At 27.1% G+C, this 22,879-nt stretch overlaps 1 protein-coding gene across 1 annotated transcript; it reads left to right on the top strand.

The window, feature by feature from the left end:
- The first annotated feature begins 3,421 nt into the window (after positions 1-3,421).
- Positions 3,422-22,468, top strand: LOC100206017 (testis-expressed protein 2). The gene is made up of 5 exons (XM_065802452.1): positions 3,422-4,791; positions 4,918-6,083; positions 9,336-9,566; positions 19,272-19,392; positions 21,850-22,468. The coding sequence occupies exons 1-5, from the start codon at positions 3,529-3,531 to the stop codon at positions 21,940-21,942; spliced, it is 2,874 nt and encodes a 957-aa protein (XP_065658524.1). The 5' UTR covers positions 3,422-3,528; the 3' UTR covers positions 21,943-22,468.
- The last annotated feature ends 411 nt before the right edge of the window (positions 22,469-22,879 follow it).

Genomic DNA, 22,879 nt, shown 5'->3' with positions numbered 1-22,879 from the left:
AATTCCTACCTGGAAAACAGATTTAGCTGATGGAAAGCTGGAGGAAAATGATTCCTATGTATCATTTTGTGAGTTTGTTAAATCTCTAAATGTTACAAATGACCCAGCAGAGCGGAATATCAATCTAATACAAAGATATATCAGTAGCGCATTAAAGGAGGACAAAAAGCAAAATATACTGCTAGTTGTCAGAGAGCACAGGGCGTCAATATCATTAGAAGCTGACCAAAGTGCACTGGCCAAATTATAAAAAGTCTGTTATAGTAACAATATTTGATTTTTAACTAAAAAATACCTTTTGTAACTTATTTTTTTCTTCATTTTCAAATAGAATTTTTTTTTTTCAGAAAAAAACAACTATTTCTCGTATACGCGTAAAAATCTAAAATCATTTTCCAGAACTAAATATGGTCCAAGAGAGATCATTTTGGTTTATATACTTCTTTTTATGTATAGAACAGGTATTTATACCGCGACCTTTCATTTTCTGAAAATCATGATATTTTGGCATGGCCTAATATACATACATACATATAAATATATATATATATATATATATATATATATATATATATATATATATATATATATATATATATATATATATATATATATATGTATATATATATATATATATATATATATATATATATATATATATATATATTATATATATATATATATGTATATATATATATATATGAATATATATATATATGTATGTATATATATATACATATGTATATATATATATATATATGTATATATATACATATATATATATATATATATATATATATATATATATATATATGTATATATATATATATATATATATATATATATACATATGTATATATATATACATACATATATATATATACATATGTATATATATATATATATATATATATATATATATATATATATATATATATATATATATATGTATATATATATACATATTATGTATATATATATATATATATATATATGATTATATATATATTTATATGCATATATCATATATATATGCATATATATGATATATGCATTGAAACACGCATCGTTAAACAATGCCTCAAATAACCATCATCGTTAAACAATGCATCATCAAATAATCATCAAACAATGCATCATCAAATAATCATCATTGTTAAGCAAATAAAAAATGAAATTCATAAAACAGCTAGATTTAATACTAAAATTTTATTTGGTTAATGTTGTTTGTTACTGTGCTGCAACAATTGAAATGAAAACTTACTGGAAAAATAAAAAATAAAAAAACAAACTATAAAGTTGTTCACATTATGCATTTTATTTATCTGTGTTAGGTTTTCTTTAATAAAAACATGTTTTTCAATTTTGGATGATGACAACTTTGTTCTCCTGTCACCACCGGTTTATCCAGCTGTGGAAAACGCTCATTCAGAGCGTTTTCCCTTTTCAGTTTTTTCTAGTAACAAAGTATATCCCCATTATTAGGAATAGGTTTTGTTGTTAAATAGCTTTCTAATTATGCCTTAATCTTGGTTATCAAGGAGGTCCTTCTTTCTGGGTTATCAACCACTTTTCCAAAAGTTTTGACCTTCAAACTTTCACAAAACCTACTTACCTATCCAGTTGTTTTCTTTTCTTGATGTCGACTTTGTGTTTGTGTCATTGTGTCTTGTGTGTAATCAAAAAGAGATTGTAGTGTGTTGGATGGGGTTGTTTCTAAGTTTAGCCTTCAACATTTTAAACACTGTTTCCTTCAAAGATATCTATGTCATGTTATATTTTACCCAATGTCTTGCAATGTTGATCCTTGGTAACGTGGATCTAACATGTTTGCATATGCATAATCTAAAATTGAAATTCCACATTTGCGAGACCTGTCATTCATTTTCAACAAATAAAGGTCAGCAACCTAAATAACATCAAATAAATCAAACTAAATTGTAGGTAACTTTAAAAGTAAATACTTTCAATGAAAGTGTGATAAAGACATTGAAATTCCTTATATTGACTTTGCTCATTTGTTAAATTATCTATATTTTTAAATTTATGGTGCTAATTTAGTTAAAAACTTCTAAAGTTGGCAGAGAAAATCTACTTTATTAAAATCCGTAAGTACTAAATAACGTCTTAAACTAGATTTGAATTTCGGAAATATTTTTTTTTTCAATATTAACAATATGCTAAAAATTTTGAGATCACGACCTGCATGACTATAAATATGTTGATTTAATACATTATGTTTCTCATAAGGCACAGTTCTTGTCGCTCCAAATACGATTCATCAAGCATGTTTTTGTTTAGAATAAATTTTCTTCAACCAAGCGTTGCTGGTGTTTCCTTATTATCAATACATTAGACAATATATACTTTTTCTGATGTGAAACGTAAAGGAATCGTAAGAAACATATTCGTAATTCAAAAAAAAGAAAAGATTATAACAACTAATATAAGAAATTTTATACCATTTTATATATTACTTTTTATATAACGAATCGTGAATCTTTCAGTTACGTTTTTATTTGATTAAACGCGTTCGATGCATCGAACGCGTTTAAAAAATAAAAACGTAACATCGCTTTCGACGTATCAAACACGATGAATTGTTCAAACTTTTACACTCATTAAGCCGGTTATAAATATCGAGAATTAAGAGTAAAAACTTTACATCAAATTTTTTTTTTTTTAACATTAATTTTTTTTTTTTTTTTTTTTTTTTTTCATGATAAATAACTTTGATTTAGTATGAACATAATAATTTAAAATATAAAAAAAAGTCACTCGTTATTTTTAAAAAAATGATCTCCAACTTCGACACTAAATGAACGTGTTACCGGACCTTCTCATTGATGTTTATAAATTAGCATATTTATAGATTAGCAACACTTTAATTATTTATAAAACATATTTAAAAATTTTCACAGATTATCCCTGTATCATTTTTTATTTTCTCATGTATCATTTTCTTCCTAGGCCGTACTTTCTAATTTTAATATTGATTTTTTCACATTAATGTAGAGTCGCAACAGCGAAATTATAAAAGTAAACACACAAAAATTATGCTAATGTCCATGCTTTTAATTTAGTAAAATATTTTTTATCAACCAGACATAAAATTCAATCTACTAATCTAATTAAAATAATTGAATTTTTCTTATTAATTCTACTTAAAATCGGCAAGAATTATGAAATAGCATGTTTGCATCGAAATACAAAGTATAGTAAGGTAGTAAATAATAAATTTGTGTATAAATTTTATTTTAACTTGCGCATTTACTAACCTATGCTGATATACTCAAAGTATGATAAAATGAGCTCATATTTGTATATTTTTTCTTTTTTTTTCTTTTAAATGAAGTTAATTGTGTAAACTTATTTTAAAAATATATTTAAAATAAAAATGTTTGTTTTTTTAAAATAAATATAGAGTATTAAAATTAGAGTATAATTATATAAGAGTAATAAAATTGATTTAATAATAAATTAAGCGTTATCAAAATAAAAATTATCAAATTGCTAATACTTTAAGTCATGTCAATATCAATGAGTGATCTAAAATCTTTTGATGATGAACAACAACAAGCTGTGAACAAACATATGCCTTTAAAAAAGACATTTAGATCATTAGTTAATATCAATCAAGACTCAAACTATTCAGCATACAAATTTTCAAATAAAAATCAAAGCTCTAATAAGACACATGGTTGTGATTGCTCAAAGCTATTAGATAATTGTCATCATGATGTTATTTTAGAAAATAAAGTTTCAAAAACTATAGACACAAATATAGAAAAACCAGATAGTTTAATTTCTGATAATGTAATAACTGATAAAACTAAATCAGAAAATATACAAAATTCGTCAATTTTAAATTGTGTTTCTTCTTCTTTTGAGGGGTATGAAAATTCTGACAATAAAAACAATGTCAATAATGAATTGTTGTTTCATAAAAAAGAAGAAACTACCAAAACACATTGGCTTAAAGGACAGTTGCACAATTATATATCTAAGTCTAAAGAGTATTACAATAAACGCTTATCTCTTGATGGTTCGGATCAATTACATAAAGATGATCAAATTCTAAATTCTTTTAAAATATTACAAAATACTTCAGAAGTAAATTTTCCTTTAAGTTTATCTACTATGACAACAGATGAAAGTCACTTGCCTTTGCTTGAAACTTCCCAGCATACGTATCGAAATGAAAAAAGCTCTAAAAGTCGTCTTTTTAAAAATCAAAACAGTAGTCAACTTCGTAACCAGATCCCTCCAGATCAACCACCTACACCAAAGAAAGATAAAATAGATAATTCCAAAGCACCTAAATCTCCTCGTTTAACATTTTCTGAATTATTAAGTTCACAGAACAAAACTGTGACACAAAATACCGAAAATTCAGGTGTTGTACCTGCAGGTACAACAAATAAAGACTTATTTATGAGTAGTTTAGAAATTAATGCACTTACTGAACTCTGTGTTCATGAAGATTTAAAAGATAACCTGTATCCACAACAAACTATGAATGTAAGTTTTTATCAACTATTTGGATTTTCATTAATAATGTTTGCATACATGATGTCTTTTTACCCAAAACTTTTAAGTGGAATATTTACTGGAGCTCTTATATCTTATTTGTACTGTTGCTTTTCAATTATTAAATTGTGTCCCTCAATTGAAAGTATTCAAGAATATCGTAAAGAATTGAAATTTTATTTTGAAGAAAGTGCAAAAGTTGTTGAAGGAATCAATAGAGTTCCGAAACCTGAGGTTTTACTAAAGCCAAAAGATTTAAAAGTAGAAACATTTTTAAAAATATTTTTTTATAATAAAATTAATTCACAAATGCAAATACATGCACATACACAAACACACATACACACCTTAGCTATTATTGTATATTTTTAAAAAAGTTGCTTTTAGGGTTGGTTACAAGTTGCAGATACATATTGGGATTATTTATTAGAAAAATCTAATCTAAAAGATGCATATGTTGCGATACATGAAAATACTCTTTATATATTTATGTGTCAGTATAATATTTTAGGCAAATCAGATAAACCTTTAGTTCAACCAAAGAGAAATAACAAAGGGCAAAATGGAAATGTTATTGATCAAGATCCAGCATTTTTATTTGAACACGAATATCATTTTGATTTGTCTAAATGCTGTTTTGAGTTAAAGCCTGATGACTTACCAATGCGGCGTTTGTGGAATAAGAAATACCCAATGAAGTTTTCTGTTCCTATTGGTGAGTTTAAAAAGAGAAAAATTAAAATAACTTTAGAGGAACTCACATCAAATTTAAATGATGTATTAAATAACTGCAGTTGTGATAACAACAAAAATGAATTAATTTTAAATACTGAAGAGGAGTTATTTTACTTATTTGTAAATACGGGCAGAGAAAAGGAATTTTGGTTTTATCGAATTCAGCTTTCTGTTTTTCCTTTAAAACATCAAGTTACATTTGATGATATAAAAAATAAATGTACTTTGGATCAACCAGCTAAATCTTATCCCTATTACATGGTAGAACTCATTACTGAAAGTGAACACTTGATGCAAAAAAATATTAACGGAAAAAAGGTTGAACCACATTTAGCATGGCTCAATGTTTTCCTTGGCAGAGCATTCTGGGATTTTTGGCATGACAATTATTGGATTGATAAACTTCATCAAAAAATTCAGTCTCGTTTAAGCAAAATCAGTACTCCTCCTTTTATAATGGACATAAAATTAACTGAGTTAAATTGTGGACATAATATTCCTATTATTCACAAAGGATCTCTTCCTGTTCTTGATGAATACGGTGTTTGGTCTGATTTGCAAGTTTCCTATAAAGGCTCTTTTACTCTGACATTAGAAACTCAGCTAAATGTGGACTACTACAGTGGTTTAATTTCTGGAATTGTAAAAGAAAATTGTGGAAATACCGCTACTAAAATGTCAGATATTTCAAACGACTTTGAAGATGGAAATGAAAATGACAGTGTTTATCATGATGAAATTCCTGATGTATATTTAGATGCTTTTGATTCGCATGATTCAAGCTTAGAAGCAGATACTACAGTTATGTCAGATCCAAGGTTTGTTTTAATATCACTATTTTATTATAAAATATAAATTAATTTCAATAAATATAATTATTGAAGTTAGTTTTTCTTTACTTGCTATATACTCATAAGTAAATATGTTTTTTCAAACCCATGTATTTTTTTGTAATATATATATATATATATATATATATATATATATATATATATATATATATATATATATATATATATATATATATATATATATATATTAGGGTGATTCTAAAAACAACTTTTTTTGAAGTTGTATGCTGCTACCCCCTAAATGTGTTCTATGTAATAAATTAATACTAAATTTAAAAAACTTTTAAATAAAAAAAATTTTAGGGGTCGCTCAAGACCCTTAAACATCAGGCGGATCCCTAATATTTTGAAAAAAAAAAGTTCTTCAAAAGCATATCGTGTTGGGTCTCAAAGGAAGTGAAATTTTATAAAAGTTCTAAAAATAATAATCATTTTATATAAAGATTACTAGTATAAATTTTATGGCTTAAAAACTACCATTTTTTAACTAGAAATAAAAAAGTAGATATTTTCATAGTTTTTTTAAACAAACTTTTATAATGTGTTTCCATGAATTTTTTTTACTATTTTTGAAATTTTTATAAAATTTCACTTCTTTTGAGACCCAACATTATATGCTTTTGAAGAACTTTTTGTAAAAATATTAGGGACCCATCTGATGTTTAAGGGTCTTGAGCGACCCCAAAAATTTTTTTTTATTCAAAAATTTTTTAAATTTAGTATTAATTTGTTACATAGAACACATTTAGGGGGTGGCAGCAGACAATATCAAATAAAGTTGTTTTTAGAATCACCCTAATATATATATATATATATATATATATATATATATATATATATATATATATATATATATATATATATATATATATATATATATATATATATATATATATATATATATATATATACAGTGGTGTACACTGTATTTTTAGATGTTTGAGTTTTAGATGTTTGAGCTCCAAACTTTTGTATGTTTATGATTATATCAAAAAAGAATGTTTTGCAATAATTGGGGTGATAGGAGTTTGGGAGCAAAAAACCTAATTTTTGGGCCCACCCAGCCCTCAATGTGGGAGCAATGAGTTTATAAAATACTTTTTTTACTATTTTTATCTAAATTTATATTCATCAACAAATTTCAAGTTTCATGCAATAATCTCTTAGTGTTCAGTTTTTATGACCCTGCAATGTTTACAGCCCCCTCAAATTGAGGGGGGTTAAAACTTTATATGGTCATAGCTTTTGAAAAATTAGAGATTATTGCATAAAATTTGGAATTTGTTGATAAATAGAAATTAAGATAAAAATAGTAAAATAAATATTTTATAAACTTGTTGCTCCCACGTTAAGGGCTGGGAGGGCCCAAAAATTATATATATATATATATATATATATATATATATATATATATATATATATATATATATATATATATATATATATATATATATATATATATATATATATATATATACCCCTATAGTTTTTTAAAGTTATGTTATGTATTTTAACTTAAACGAGATTAATTACCTTACATGCAAAATGTCTGTTATTTTTACTTAACCAAGACATAACATTTTAAGTAATGATTCATAATAAGTCTAAGTTCCTATTTGAAAAATCATTTTTATTATTTTTTTCAAATATAAACTAAATTTTATTTTTAAAAAAATATTTTTTTCATAAAACCTAAAATAATATTTGTTTATTTTCTTATATTTTTACAGTTGGTTTATGGTTGTTTTATTAACTATTAATAAATTTTTTCTTGTTTATTTTTTAAACTCTTTTTAAAAATGTTTTTAATCAATTATTAGTTACCGATAACATATTCGTGATCATAATTTATTTTCATATATTAAACGAACGTCATTAAAACTTTACATTATTGAATACAATAAACAAACAATTAAAACAAACAAAATATTTTATTAATAAAATATTTACTTTTAAATAAATCGTGCATTTTTTAAACTATTATGAAAAAAAATAATTTTTATATTTAAAAGGAATTTTTACATTTAATTCCTTAAGGTAAAACTTAAAAAACTTTATTTTTTTTAACTAATTTTTAACAACAACAAAAAATTATTAAACAAACTGTTTCTTTAACAAAAAATCTATTAGTTTACAATTGCTGTTAAATGCTTTTACTTAGGACTTTTTTTCTTCTAAATAAACGTCATGTTAACAACATCAAAAGATAATTTAAAAATTCTTAAAGATAAAAGTTTTTGCGTAGCGCAAAACTGCTGAACGCGTAGGCAAATCGCCTTTTTGCAGGAAAAATGCGAGCTGCATAACGCTTCTTAACAAGGCCTGATATATATATATATATATATATATATATATATATATATATATATATATATATATATATATATATATATATATATATTTATATATATGTATATATATATATATATATATATATATATATATATATATATATATATATATATATATAAATACATATATATATATATACATATAAATGCAGCATTAGGCGCACACTGTTGATGTCATACAAAAACAGGATGTTGCAAGGGGTTCAGTACATATATTGACTATCTTATAGTCTGCTGCTACATCGACTAAGGGTTTGGCATTGAGCAGCAATCTTATCTTTCATTATTCTTTGTTTTTTTCTTTTTCCTAAAATTTAAAGCGCGCATTTCTATATCAGGAGGGCAAAAAAAAGCTTTAAAGTTTTAAAGTTCCAAAAACTTTTAAATAAAAAAATTGTATTTTGTAGAAAATGGTTGTAGGAAAATAAAAATAAGAGTTTGTGAAGCAAAAAGTGGAAACAAAAAGAAAAATAATAAAATAAAGTAAAACAACGAAAGTGTACTTGATTACTCATGTTGCTATGTGGTTGTCAGGAAAGTTTGTTGAACTCTTCTATAAAAAAAAAAAAAAAAAATTTTTAATTTTTATTAAATTTTCAAAATAATTTTCATATAATTTTCATGCCATTTATAACATGTTTTGTTATAAATGGCATGTATGAATATGTTAACAAATCTAATAACTCAAAAACAAAAAAATTAAAAAAAAAGGAATTTCAAATCTTTAAAAAAAACTAAATTAACAAAAGTTTCAAATAATTAGTAAAAAAAAAACAATAATATAAATAATTTTAAAGATTATTTTTATAAAAATTTAGTCTTAGTTTAATTTTAAGAGATAAATATTTTTAATTTGATTTTTTTTTAGAACCAAAGCATTTCTAGAAAGTAACCCGGGTAAAAGATTAGTTGGACTCGTCTCTTGGTTAGCTAAATCAAAGATTGCGAAACGAGTTGCCGAGACAGAGTTTGCAAAAAAAGCTTATACTAGAGTATGTGAAAAATTTCGTAAAATGCCAATTATACTTAGAGTTGAAATTCAAAGTTTGAAGGGCAATTTGGCAGTTAATTTACCACCGCCCCCATCAAATAGACTTTGGTAATGTTTAGTTTTAAATTTGTTTCTGAAATTTAGTTGCATAAGATTAGTAAGTGACCGGGGCCCTGGCCCCTGCTAAAAGCAGAGGTTTTTGCAAACCTGGCCCCGGCTAAACAAACACAATTTGCAGGGGTTACTAGCCGGGGCTGGATTTTTGTTGATGTTGTTGCTTTTTTTTTTTTTTTTCTTTAAGTTAAAATTTGTTATGAAAGTTAAGAAAATATAAGAAAAAGTCACAAAAATAATATATACAAATATAATATAATTCATAAATATTTACAATGACAAATAAGAAAGAACAAAGTAGATCAGATGGATATATGGTGTCTTTAAAAGATAGGAAAAGAAGCAATGATCTTAGAGAGAGTATGAGAGTAGTAATTATATTTATAGTGTGTATCGGAGAAGATGATAATGATGCCAATGATTAAGATGATGATGATAATCATTGTCATCATCATCATAATAATCATCTTAATCATCATCATCAACTGTATGCTTGATGATGATGATGATGATGATGATGATGATGATGATGATGATGATGATGATGATGATGATGATGATGATGATGATGATGATGATGATGATGATGATGATGATGATGATGATGATGATGATGATGACAATGAGATGATATATACCTTAATATAAAATATATCATGAATTTTAAATAACAATAATATATTTATAAGAAATATCAATAGTAATGCAGCCCCGGTCACAAACCCGGCCCCAGCTATGTTTTATCAAACCCGGCCCCGGTCAAATATCAACCCCGATCGCTTACTACATAAGACAATACCTAAGCTCTACAAACGCATACCTATAATCTAGACATAGGTAGTATTTTATATATGTTATGTATAAGTATATATATCAGGGCTCAAATTAATTCAAACAAATCTAGTCTAGAAAAAAAAAAAAAGTTCATGTGTTATTTTTAAAGAGTATTAAATTATTTTTGTAAAGAGCAACAATAAAACAAACTGCAAACTGAGTTTTTTATAATTTAATGTTTCTTGATCTAGCGCACTATTAAAAATTCAATTATAATTAATTTTTTCACTCAAATGGTTTTTAAGTTGATGTTTTCATTCAGATTGTTTTGCAATAAAAAGTGAACAAAAAAAATTTTATCAAATAAATCGAATTATATTTCCTCAAGTTTTAAGTATATGCTTAAGTTTTTTTTTTTTTTTTAAATTTCTTTGAACAAAAGTAAAATAGTTTATTTTATTTAAGTTTAAATTTTTTATAATTTAATTTTTGGTTTAACTTTTGCAATAATCACTGTTTTAATTTTTGCAATAATCACTGTTTTAATGTTTGCAATAATCACTGTTTTAATGTTTGCAATAATCACTGTTTTAATGTTTGCAATAATCACTGTTTTAACGTTTGCAATAATCACTGTTTTAACGTTTGCAATAATCACTGTTTTAATGTTTGCAATAATCACTGTTTTAACGTTTGCAATAATCACTGTTTAAACGTTTGCAATAATCACTGTTTTAACATTTGCTATAATCACTGTTTTAACGTTTGCACAAAAATGTTTTACTCTTAAAACTATTTTCAAGAAACAAAAAACTTTTTTTTGTGAGTTTATTTATAATATATATTTATTATTGAGTTTATAATTATTTATAATTGCTATTAAGTTTATAATTATTGACTGTTAAAGCTTATTATTGAACAAGCACCGTATTTATAGAAAAAATGTTTTGATATTGCTTTAAATAAAACTAAAATATAAAAAGATGGTTTGGGTTTTTCATATTTTTTAAAAGATTTCTTGTTAATATTATTTATAGTTAGAAGCTTATATTATGTGTTAACAAAATATAAATAGAAACACTTGTATGACTAACTTTTGTGAGTCTTTTGTGAGTATATTAATTAAATTTATTAGTTGAGTAACTGTAAGTTACTTTAGTAAATTAACTGATTGTTTTGATTTAGTTTATATATAAATTTACTGTGATGTACTTTATCCATTCAGTAAATCAAACTAAATATAATTTTAAAATGCTATTGGCTTCCATGCAGAGATTTAAAGTAATTTAAATTCAAAAGCGCTTTATGTTGAATAAAAATCTCTGCGCAAGATAGTAAATGATGATACTTGCATTCAAAAGAAAAATTTAGTGTGACATACTTTATGACTTTATGACAAAAATATTACTTTTAAAAATGGCAAGAAAAGAAATGCTAAATTAGAGGAAAAAAAAACAAGTTGCGAAAATATTTATTTTTTAAAAACAAACAAATCATGATGGTGTGAAAAGCAATTAAGATCGCAATACGCTTAATTTGAGTCCTGTATATAGTATATGTAGTTAGATATCTTCAACTAAGTTGGCTATTTTTAATGAATTGTAGGTAGTAACCAAATGGACCCTTGGCTAAATTTTACTTTTTTTTCAGAATACCAATTGTCTGAGGTAAAATCAAATAAATAGGTAATATTGGGTGATGGTAAATGCCTGGATTTGATATTTGACTGAGCCCAGGGCCCGGATTGATAAAATATAGCCGGGGCAGGGGCAGGGCCGGGTTTGTGACCATAAACATTTGTACATATTAAAGTATATTTTTTATTCAAAATTCATGTTATAGTTTTTATATATATATGCATATTTAAACATCATTATGATCATGATCATTATCTGATCATCTTCTTATTCAGCAAATACCACACCATATAAATACTAAAGATTATATAAATATGTAAGGATATTGTATGCCAACATCTAAATAAATAGCAAACATGTATATTTATATCCATAATATGTATGCATAAAGTGCATCACGGAAACTTTTATTCTATCTGGAATAAAAGTTTAAAAGCTTTTATTCCTTATCTTCAATTTTAAGTCAAGCCTTATTCTACCCCACATTTTTCACCATCTTGACCTGTTGCTTTATTAAACTTTAATCATTTTTTACAACTTTTTTACAAGAACATCTCTCTTAAGAACAAATGGCCTTTTATTATTCCAAGAAGCCAATGTAAAAAGGTCTTGTCTGATGTTAAGCTCTGTTATTCTCAGTTTACTAAATCTTGTATCTTATCTTAGATGTGAGGTTCTGGGATTTGGTTAGTCTTCATCAGTGTCATTAACTAAAGTATATCTAACATTTAATCTCTAATTTATGGGTCTGATTTTTTTACTTCTCCCCAGAATAATGCAGAGTGATTTGCAAAGAAGTGTTACTTTAATTTGACTCTAATGACTTACTTTATTTTGACTCTAATAATTTGAATCTAATGCCCATACTCTTACTGCCAGTTAAACATATTAACCTATTGTTAAACATCCAAATCATTCTGGCTTCCAATGCTAAAGGTAATTCGTAATTAAAAACTTCTACTAGTTTGTGTTCCAGACAAAATTTCCATCATAGTTTTTAAAAAGTGTTCTCCAGAACTCTCTTTAATTTTTGCTAAATTTTTAAAATGTGCTAAATAAGTGGTTCCAATTTTTCAAACTCTAGAAAACACTTTGACTTCTCCAACTATACTACCAATAGTCTTCACTCTGTTGTTAGTTTTTTTTATGTAAAGATTTTAAGATTATTAAATTATTTTTTTATAACTGCAGTATTAAAGTTATTCTTGAAGGCCTACACTATTTTTTATTTCAAGTAACTTTAAGGGTACCATAAGGTTCTATCTTTGCTCCTATTGATCTTTATGAAAATTTTACATCTAAAGTGGCTCTATTTTTAATTGCTTTGAACAAGCAGCTGATTTTTAATCTAATCTCTCTTTTGTAACAGCCTAAGGCTTACAGTGACTTATGGATTTAAATTCTGGACTTAAAATTCAAAATTTTTGTAAGACAACAAAATTCATTTATTTGCTGCATCTGTCCCTTCATGCTGTAAAAACTTTTATTGTAAAAATCTTATAACTCTTACCTATCTTCATGTTTTCCTTTTTTATACAAACTACAATTGTTTAAGTCTTCAGTTAACCATTTTCTAGTATTTTTACTTATTCTCTATTTAAAGTAACTCATAACTTAATGGTGGTTGCTTGCAATCTTGTTGGAAGTAAATTAGAGTTTAAAAATATACAAATATAAGCCAGTATTTAACAAATAGTAAATGTAACCATAAAATTATAATATATAAAGTATTTAAAAAAAATTTTCTAGCCCCAGCTATCAACCCCTGCTAAATCTTATAAATTTGCCAGGGCTCGAGCCGGGTTTGCAAAAAGTCTTATTTTCAGCCAAGGACAGGGACTGGACCCTAGTTACTTACTATTATTTTATCACTTACAAATTCTTTCAACTACTTTGAAGGTGGGGAAAAAAAAAATTCAAAACAAAATGCAACTAAATACAAAATAAAAAATTTAAATGAACTGAAATTAAACTTTACAATAATTAGATTAACACTGAAATAAAAAAAATTTGAGAAATAATTTTTATGTTTAAACTCATGGCTCAATTTATGTGGATTGGATGGGTTTTTATAATTTTCTTATTTAAATGTGACATTATAAAAGAGTTATGCTTACAATTACACTAACAATACAATTTACTATATTATAATACTATATACATACAATTTACTATATACATATTTACTATATTACAAATATACTATATTACTATATACAATTTCACATACATACATTACAATTACAATTACTTGTACATACATTACACTTACTATTACATTTATAATTACGCTTATGAAACACTTATGATTTTACTTGCAGTTACAATTATGCTGTATCTTTTTTCCTTATGTTTTTTTATTACACCTTTCTAAGGCCAAGGTGCCATTGCAGATAAGAAGGCTAATTATGTAAAAAACTTATATCAGTCAGTGTATGTTCTGAAGCTTGCAGCTCGCTAAAACTGTTTGTCAGCAGATTACCATTCTAAATATGCTTTTCATGTTATATACAATGTGTTTAAATTTGAAACCAAAATCACCAAAAGCACAAATTTTTATGAACATTCAAGTAGAAATGGCAGGTAATAATAGAAAAGAATGTCAGATAAGTGACCACCTGCAACTCTACGAACCTCCAATCTTCTAGTAAAATTTTCCTTAGCATAGTTGTTGACATGACTACGGTTTCTTTTATGTCATTTTCTTGATTAGGCAATGTAAGAAAGGTCTTACCCACTTTTTTTCAATTCTTATTTATTTATTTTGCCACATAATTCAAAAATGATCATTGTTTTGACAGTTGATATTTTTATTTTTTTTATTTATGCTTAATTTCACTTTTTCTTGATATAGGTGAGGATTTTCTTTCTCCTTTCAGATTTTCTTTCAAAAAGTCAGTTTTATCAATTTATTCTATTATTATTTTTTATTTTTTTATTTTTTTTTAATTCACCTCCTCAAGGCTGAGAAGGCCACTACAGGCGAGAAGGCTATTTATTTGTGGTATAACCCTCTCTAAACTCTATAACTCCAAAACATGAACCTTGACAAACAAGGCCGCTGCGCAGAGAAACGAATTGAGTGCAGTACTACCAGGGACGTGGTGGAGATCAAACTTGAAACCTCTTGCTTATGAAGCAAGCACTCTACCACTACACCACAACCACACTTCATATCATAAGGTTACCACTTATCATAAGGTTAATTTCATAGCAAATAAAACTTTTTCATATAATGAAAGGTATAGGAAATTTAGTATTAGTGAAAACAAAAAGAAGCAATACAATTCTTTAAAATAAGCATTTTTAAACTTACAATTACAATATAATTTTTTCTATCAAGATTAGAAGTGCTTTGATAAAAGCAATTATCTTGAGTGCATACTTTCATTATTTCTGACTAGAGACCATATATAATCCTCCATAACAGCAGTTTCTCGTCATCCTTAATATCTACTTTCCGTTTTTAGAATTTTCTGATGAAATCTCTCACCATGCTCCTAACTGACATCATCCATGTTTTCAGAGAAGAAATATATATGTGAATGCAACATATGAATCTTTATGAATATACGAACACCCAGTTTCATGAATTTTTCAATAAGATTTGCAACCAGTTGTTTGTAATAAGGATCTTTGCAATTATCTAGGAATCCACAACCTACATCACAAAACGTACACCAAGCTTCTTTTTCAACTTTTGTTGTTGCTGTTTTTAGTTTCACTCTGACTTCATATTGCTTTTATTTGGGCTTTGCTTAGCTTTAGAAAAATTTCTTGTAAAGCTTCTTCAAAATCTTCAAAATAGTTTCATGTTAAGTAAAGGTAAAAAGACTTTGTTAGACTCTACTAGTTAACATTAAACAATCCTTACTGTATGTCCACTTATGGCAGCCAATGAGATTTCTTGTAATGATCATCATCAGCCTTGCTTCACAAGCAAAGAAAGTATAGTTGTTGTTTTTAAGCATCTTTACTTAAAACAAGGCTCCAAGCAACCACAATTAGAGTTGGAAGTTAAAAGAAAAAATGAAGTTTGTAAAGTAAGATAACGATTAACAAATGGCTTAAAAGATTGCAAATTATATGAATCAGTAAAACAAGATAAAGGAAGAAAATTCCAAAGATCTGATGTTGGAGGTAAAAAAAAAAAAGACAAAAAAAAATATTTTGGAGCACTTAGTAACAGTCACAGTAAAAGGATGAGACTAAATTGAATGACATGTAACACGAAATTGAATTTTAGCAAATGGCACAAGAAACACTATCTTTTTAGAGAAGCACCCATTATAGTATTTATAGAAAAGAGGAAGAGAAGCAACATTACGACAATGTGACAGAAGTTGAAGATTGGTTGCAAGAGCAGGTCCAACTATGTTTACAATGCATTTTTACACCTTGTCTAAATGAGAAAGGGCATCATTTGAAGATCCACTTCAGATATGGCATCAATATTCCATACAAGGACAGATTAGAGATTTAAAGAGAAAAAGAATAGAATCTAAGAAAGTGGCGAGCATGATAAAGAGATCCAATGTTACCAGATGCTAATTTTGCAATGGATTTGATTTATGGTTTCCAAGATAGATTGGAAGTAAGAGTTAATCCTAGAAGACAAAGGGGGTGTGACTAATCAAGTACATTACCCTTCATAAATATAGGAAGGTCTAGATTGTTGCAATAACAATAAACTGAAAAAATTTGAATTTTATCTTAGTTAGAGTTCACCACTCACTGAGTGCCTTATGCTGTAGCATAAGTGAGATCCTTTTCAAGCTCAAATGCCTCATCCAAGCAATCAGATAGTGTTGGTTTCTTATTAAGACAAGAATAAATGGTAGTATCATCAGTGAACAATACCACCTTAAATGGGAGAGTTTCTATGAGATCGTTAATGTAAAATAAAAAAGTATAGGGCCAAGGATAGAACCTTTAGGACCCCCTGAATTTACATGAAATAAAGAAGAATTCTGTCCGTCAAGGACAACTTTCATACAACGATTGGTAAGGAATGATTCAATAGTCTTAAAGATGTTACAAGACCAGCATGCCAAACTTTATCAAATGCTTTAGAAATGTCAAGAACGATAGCCTTAACCTCTCCACATCTATCTAATGCACGATAAAACCTATTGGTTATTACCTTTAACAAATCAGGAGTAGAACAAAAAGATCAAAATCCATATTGATGATCCAAAAGTAAGTTGTTATATTTAAGATGAAAGATTAAGTGTTTGCTAATTAAAGACTTAAAAACCATACTGATGATAGTAAGAAGACGAATGGGATGGTTGTTAGACAAATCAGATCGCTCTCCAGACTTTTCGAAAATAGAGATTAAAGATGCCGCTTTCCAGCAAGCTGGAAAACAAGACTCTGATAACCACTTGCTAATAGTTTGAAAGTATAGACAACAACTTCAGAGAACACTTCTGCAAAACTAAAACAGGTATGTTGTCTGGACCGCAAGCTGTACATGAGCCTATACAGGATATCACTTTTGATCAAGCAGTAGAACAACCTGTTTGTTTGCTTTATCAGGTTAGATGTGATTAGTGAAATCGAGAAATGAGTTCTTATCAAACAATTCAACTTTGTATTTAGGTAACAAAATCTTAACCATGCAGCCAAGCAAAAAAGCAAGTACCTTGAAATCACTAGATCAATTGGAGCCACACTGCTTTAAGACTCTGTTTTGAGCTGTCTATGTCTATTTATTTCAAATTCTTTGTCAGTATACACATGCCCCGCCAGTATGTCTATTTATTTCAAATTCTTTGTCAGTATACACATGCCCGCCAGTATGTATTATGTTGGTATACCCATATCCTGCCTAGACAAAAGCTTCCTCCACTTCTTTGCTACTGTAACTTGCTGACTCTTGAGATAAATTTGTTGCATTTTCCTTCGTAAAAGAATGAAAAAAACAATATGTAGCAACTTTGAGTTCAGAAATTCATTAAAAATTTGACATCCCTAGTAGCCATTATGAGAAGAACAGAACTTACCTAGTTATCACAAATGTGTGTATAATGCGTATTAGATATGCATTCAGAGTAGCTTAAGATGTTTTTAAAGCAAATAATTTGGTCGCGCAAACTTTAGATGAGCATTTGATAACAGGCGTGCAAAATGTTCTTTATACGTTTTATAAAAGATTTTATGATGCCAAAACAAAAAACCCCATATATATAAAATACTAGAATTCCGACCATGAAAGAGCTTATAATTTAGAAAAATTGCTAATAAACGATCAGAACAGATCATATCGTTAAACTATAATGTTCATTTCACCTAAAAAACGTATTTATTTAAAATCTTATTAAAATGTGGACAAGCGATTGTGATTTTAAAAAGGTTTTTTTTTTAAAAAAAAAAAAGAATCTTCGGTCTGGGTTTTTTCGCTATAAATATTTATATTTTGATACCGCAAAATTTATCATTTTAATTTTTCTCGTCTTTTCGTAATTAACAGATTTAACGGAAATATGTCGTAGTCAACAAAATATCATACCGACGCTATAATATTTTAAAATTGCCTTAACTACATCGAGCATCGCAATTTTTTGCAAATCATTAGCATATAAATTTGAGTTTGTTCTATGTTAGGAAGGTAACTAAATCAAACATCAAAAAATGCTGGATTTGTGCCTGTGTTACATTTGAGAGGTAAACAGATACTTTGCAGATTAATGATAACTGAGATAAAATATTCTTGGCATATTTGTAAAAGGTTCTTAAAACTTTGGATTTTAATTTCTTTTAATTTATCATTTTATTATATCAAATTATTATCTTTTTTTTTTTTTTTTTTTTTTTTACCTCTTGTTAGAATAAAAAGACTCCTAATAATGTTCTTTATTTTTCACAAGGTTTTCTTTTGTTTTTTAAAAGACAAGCAGGAGCTAAATAATTTAGTTACTGTAATTAATCAAATTAAAATCTTACTAACCTCGTCATCGTACGTACATCATTTCGCAATGTTGAAGATGTCATTAGCTTCAAATTTGTCAGCTCTAATAAATAACACCCATATAAAATACGTTAAAAGGAATACATAAACGACTGTTTAATTTTGTCTAAAGTTCGAAGCGTTATAAGTTGTCTAAATTGTTTCTTAACAGCTTTAGCATTTTTTTTAGCAAATTTTTAAGTATTAAACAGGTTATATAATATACAAATCTTTATGTTTTAAAAACTATTAAAAATTTTACAGTTCAAAAAAATGACATAAAAATTGTCTCTTTGATGGGTCTTTATATTATCAACCACTTTTAATTGATTCTAGGTTTGGATTTCGAGGTAACCCTGCCATATTTATATCTGCATCTCCTAAAGTTGGAGAAAAACAAGTTCGACTTAATTATCTCACCAGTTGGATAGAAAAAAAGCTGAAGGAAGAATTCAAGGTATTTAATTAACTTTATAGATACAACTAGAGATGGGAATCGAATAGAGATGGGAATCGAACCCTTTTTTTAAAGTTCGGGTCCGGTTCGGTTCGGTTATATCTAATGTTCGAGTTCGGTTCAGTTCGGCCTTAAGCACAGTTCGGGTTCGGTTCGGTTCGGTATCAACACAACTGTTTTTTTATTAGTTACAAAGCTTTACATCCACAATGATAAAACACAAATAAATTAAAGTAATATTAAGTAGTTAAAGCATTGCAAATAACTTGAATAATAATAATTTGCAATGCTTTTATACTGCAACTTCAAAAGTTCAAAAAACAATGCAGTTGCTAATAGCTGCAGTTAAAGTGCACAAAACATTAAAGCAGTAACTTTCTGAACACAGATAACGGTAGCTTAAGTAGCCTACTGTCAGTCTAGTAATCAGGGCTGCATGTTGTATTTGAGAAATATCAGCATTTCCAATGTTTCTGGGTTTAGGCGAGCCCTGCGCTCACTCATCGTCACCCCACACACTGAAAACACTCTTTCACTGGCAGTACTTGTAGCAGGAATAGCCAACAACTTTCTACCAATCAATGCCATCGTCGGAAGCTTATGTTCACGGTCATTGTCTTTCCAGAATTGCAATGCATCACACGCTGTCACGGGCAGTGCCCGTATAAAGTATAAAGCAATAAACAATAGACATTAAACACATAGCAATACATAATCGCCTATTTTTTTTTGTACTACAAAAAACATTGTATTTCTAAAATATTGCTAACAACTTGTAACAAATATATTTTACTATCAATGGTAGCAAGTGAAAAGTTAAAACAGTAAATAGGAAAAAGCAAGATCCGCAAACTATATTTATTAACCTCTGTCTTTTTAGGTAAAAAGCTTGTCATTTTTAATTGTCCAGGTTCTGAACTGATCTTATTGATGTGTGATGTATTATGTCTTTGTAAAGTTGTAGTATGACCACTTGGCACTGACAACCATAATCCACACTGCTTACAAACAGCAAACTCCTTGACAACCTGTTGATCAAACATGATTACTCACAGTTATACAAAAATCAAATAAAGTGTATTATAACTAAGGTCAATTGACTCTATTTAGCATTTGATATTCAATTAATTATCAAACCTGAATACTGCTCAGTTTGGCATTGTGTGCAATATGCAATGCCTGAGAGATGCAGGTGATTATTGATTTATTGAAATATTTATAAAACTAAATAATTTTATATGCAGTAAGTATAGCTACAAACCTCATCCCCAACTTCAACGCAACGGAAGCGTGTCCAGCATTCACTCTTTGTCCATGATGCAGGTACTAAGCGAGCCGCTCCGTCTGTTATCAATTTCTCCAACACTTTTTTAGTCCATTTACGAGTTAATTTACTGTTACTCATTATTACTACAATATTATGTAATTATTGCAATCATTAATTACTAAGATATGAATAAAAACTCAGAACATTAACAACACCTCAATATTGCAAATGTTTAGAAACAACATTTCCATTTTGGTTGGTAATGTTATGAATTGTAGACTTATCGCGAGGTTAGAATTATTTTGTTCTATTTCCCATTTTAAACATTGGGAGAAAATTTTTTATTTTTTTCTAAAAGTAAAAATTACTTGAAATTTTAGCTAGTTTTTAAAGAAATAATAACTTATGCTTTAAATAATTTTGATTTAAACAAATTATTTAGAAGAAATTTAAAAATTAAAATATATTTTAATTTTTAATTTTTAGTAATTATTAATTACTAAAATTACTAACTCATTTTCTTCCAACACCTAATATGAGAGATAGAACAAAATAATTCTAAACTCGTGGTATGTTATACATTAGGTAATGAATTATGTTATGTATGTTACACATTAGGTAATGTAGCATGTTATGTATTGTAGTGATGTGCGAATTGCAAAATTTTCACTTTTTCAAGCCTCTATTTAGCTTGGTTAGGGCAAGAACAGTTGGTTTGATTCGGTTCGTTCACAACAGTTTTAAAGTTCGGGTTCGGTTCGGTTTAGTAACAACTAAAGTTCGGGTTCGGTTCGGTTCTGTCGTAGATAAGGTTCTAGTTCGGTTCGTTCGGTTCGGGTTCGGTTCGTTTCCCATCTCTAGATACAACCATGTTTAGCCTAATTTCGTATAGAGGTCTGAGGAGAGGTAAAAAATGTTCAAAGAATTTTGTCGCCAAAAGAGTCTTATTTTATATTAAAATAATGCTTTATAATTCATGTAATACGGGCGGTCAACTGTTTGAACATTTGGAAAAAAGTTTGTACGCATTTAAATGAAATTTTTTTAACAATTAAAAAAGGTAATAAAAGAATCAGTTTGCATAATTAAGTAAAATTATTTCAAAATTTTAAATATACAGCTTCACCTCTTAAGTTTACCTTTAAAGACTATAAATTTCTAGCAAATGTTTAACAGAAAAATTTTTTTAGAAATATTTGGTTTTACCCGCAATGCAAGATTTTTCTATAAAACTGATGGATCATCAACTGAGAGAAATTTATCCTGATAGACCTTCATCGTAGTTGTCTGGGTTATAGCTTTTATCTTACATTTCGTTATTAATATTGGCTTTGGTTATAGTCTTATTAACAAAGTTATTAATATTGACTTTGGTTATAGTCTTATTAACAAAGTTATTAATATTGACTTTGGTTATAGTCTTATTAGCAAAGTTATTAATATTGACTTTGGTTATAGTCTTTGGCAATGCTATATTTTTTCATTGATTATAAAAAAATTATTTTCTTGATCTTTATAAAGTTATTTCTGAAAAATTAAAATTTGTACTTATTAACAAAGAATTTCAATGGCTTTTTAAGCTGATAGGTTAAACGTTCACGCTGGCGTGTTTACATTATTACCTTTAGCTACTTTTTTTTTTTAGCTTGAGAAAAAAATCTTTTTTTTCATTAATAAAAATTATCTAAATAAGAGTTTATTACGAAGAGATGTTTAAATATTACTTTTTTTATGTTATATTTTAAAACCCAATGTTCAAGTGTATATATAGTAGCTCTTAAAATATATATTTATTGTGTTACATTTTAATGCTTAGCCGTCTTTTTGATTGACCAAGTAGAGCATCCACCTTCTCGGTTTATTATTGGGATAAAATCTAACTTATTTAAATGAGTTTTTATTTTGGTTTATAGACGCTTTTTATTTTGGTTTATAGCGGGCAAATTCTAATATTTCTTAAGCAAATTCAGAAAACAATAGAACAAGTAAAAAATATTTTTATGAATACAAAAGAACAAGTAAAAAACATTTTGTTTTCAGATAAGATTTATAATACAATCAACTTCACTTTTATTATGACAGAGCAGTCTATTGTCGATCCTTTGACTTGCGGTTTTGCTAAAGTTGCAGTATTTAAAGTTTTAATTGAAAAACATAAAATCAAACATCTTGTAAATGAATATCATAAGGTTTTTCAATCAAGAGTATTAAATTATCAAT

This window comes from Hydra vulgaris, chromosome 08 (assembly GCF_038396675.1).
Source record: "Hydra vulgaris chromosome 08, alternate assembly HydraT2T_AEP".
NCBI lineage: Eukaryota > Metazoa > Cnidaria > Hydrozoa > Anthoathecata > Hydridae > Hydra > Hydra vulgaris.
This window is presented reverse-complemented; position numbering and strand designations above follow the sequence as displayed.

Bases quoted from the DNA above. Each gene is read 5' to 3' on its own strand.
- LOC100206017 (XM_065802452.1), top strand. From the start codon at position 3,529: ATGTCAATATCAATGAGTGATCTAAAATCTTTTGATGATGAACAACAA. The intron at 6,084-9,335 runs GTTTGTTTTAAT...ATTTTTTTTTAG, and splicing joins ACAGTTATGTCAGATCCAAG to AACCAAAGCATTTCTAGAAA. The intron at 19,393-21,849 runs GTATTTAATTAA...AAATTTTTTTAG, and splicing joins AGCTGAAGGAAGAATTCAAG to AAATATTTGGTTTTACCCGC.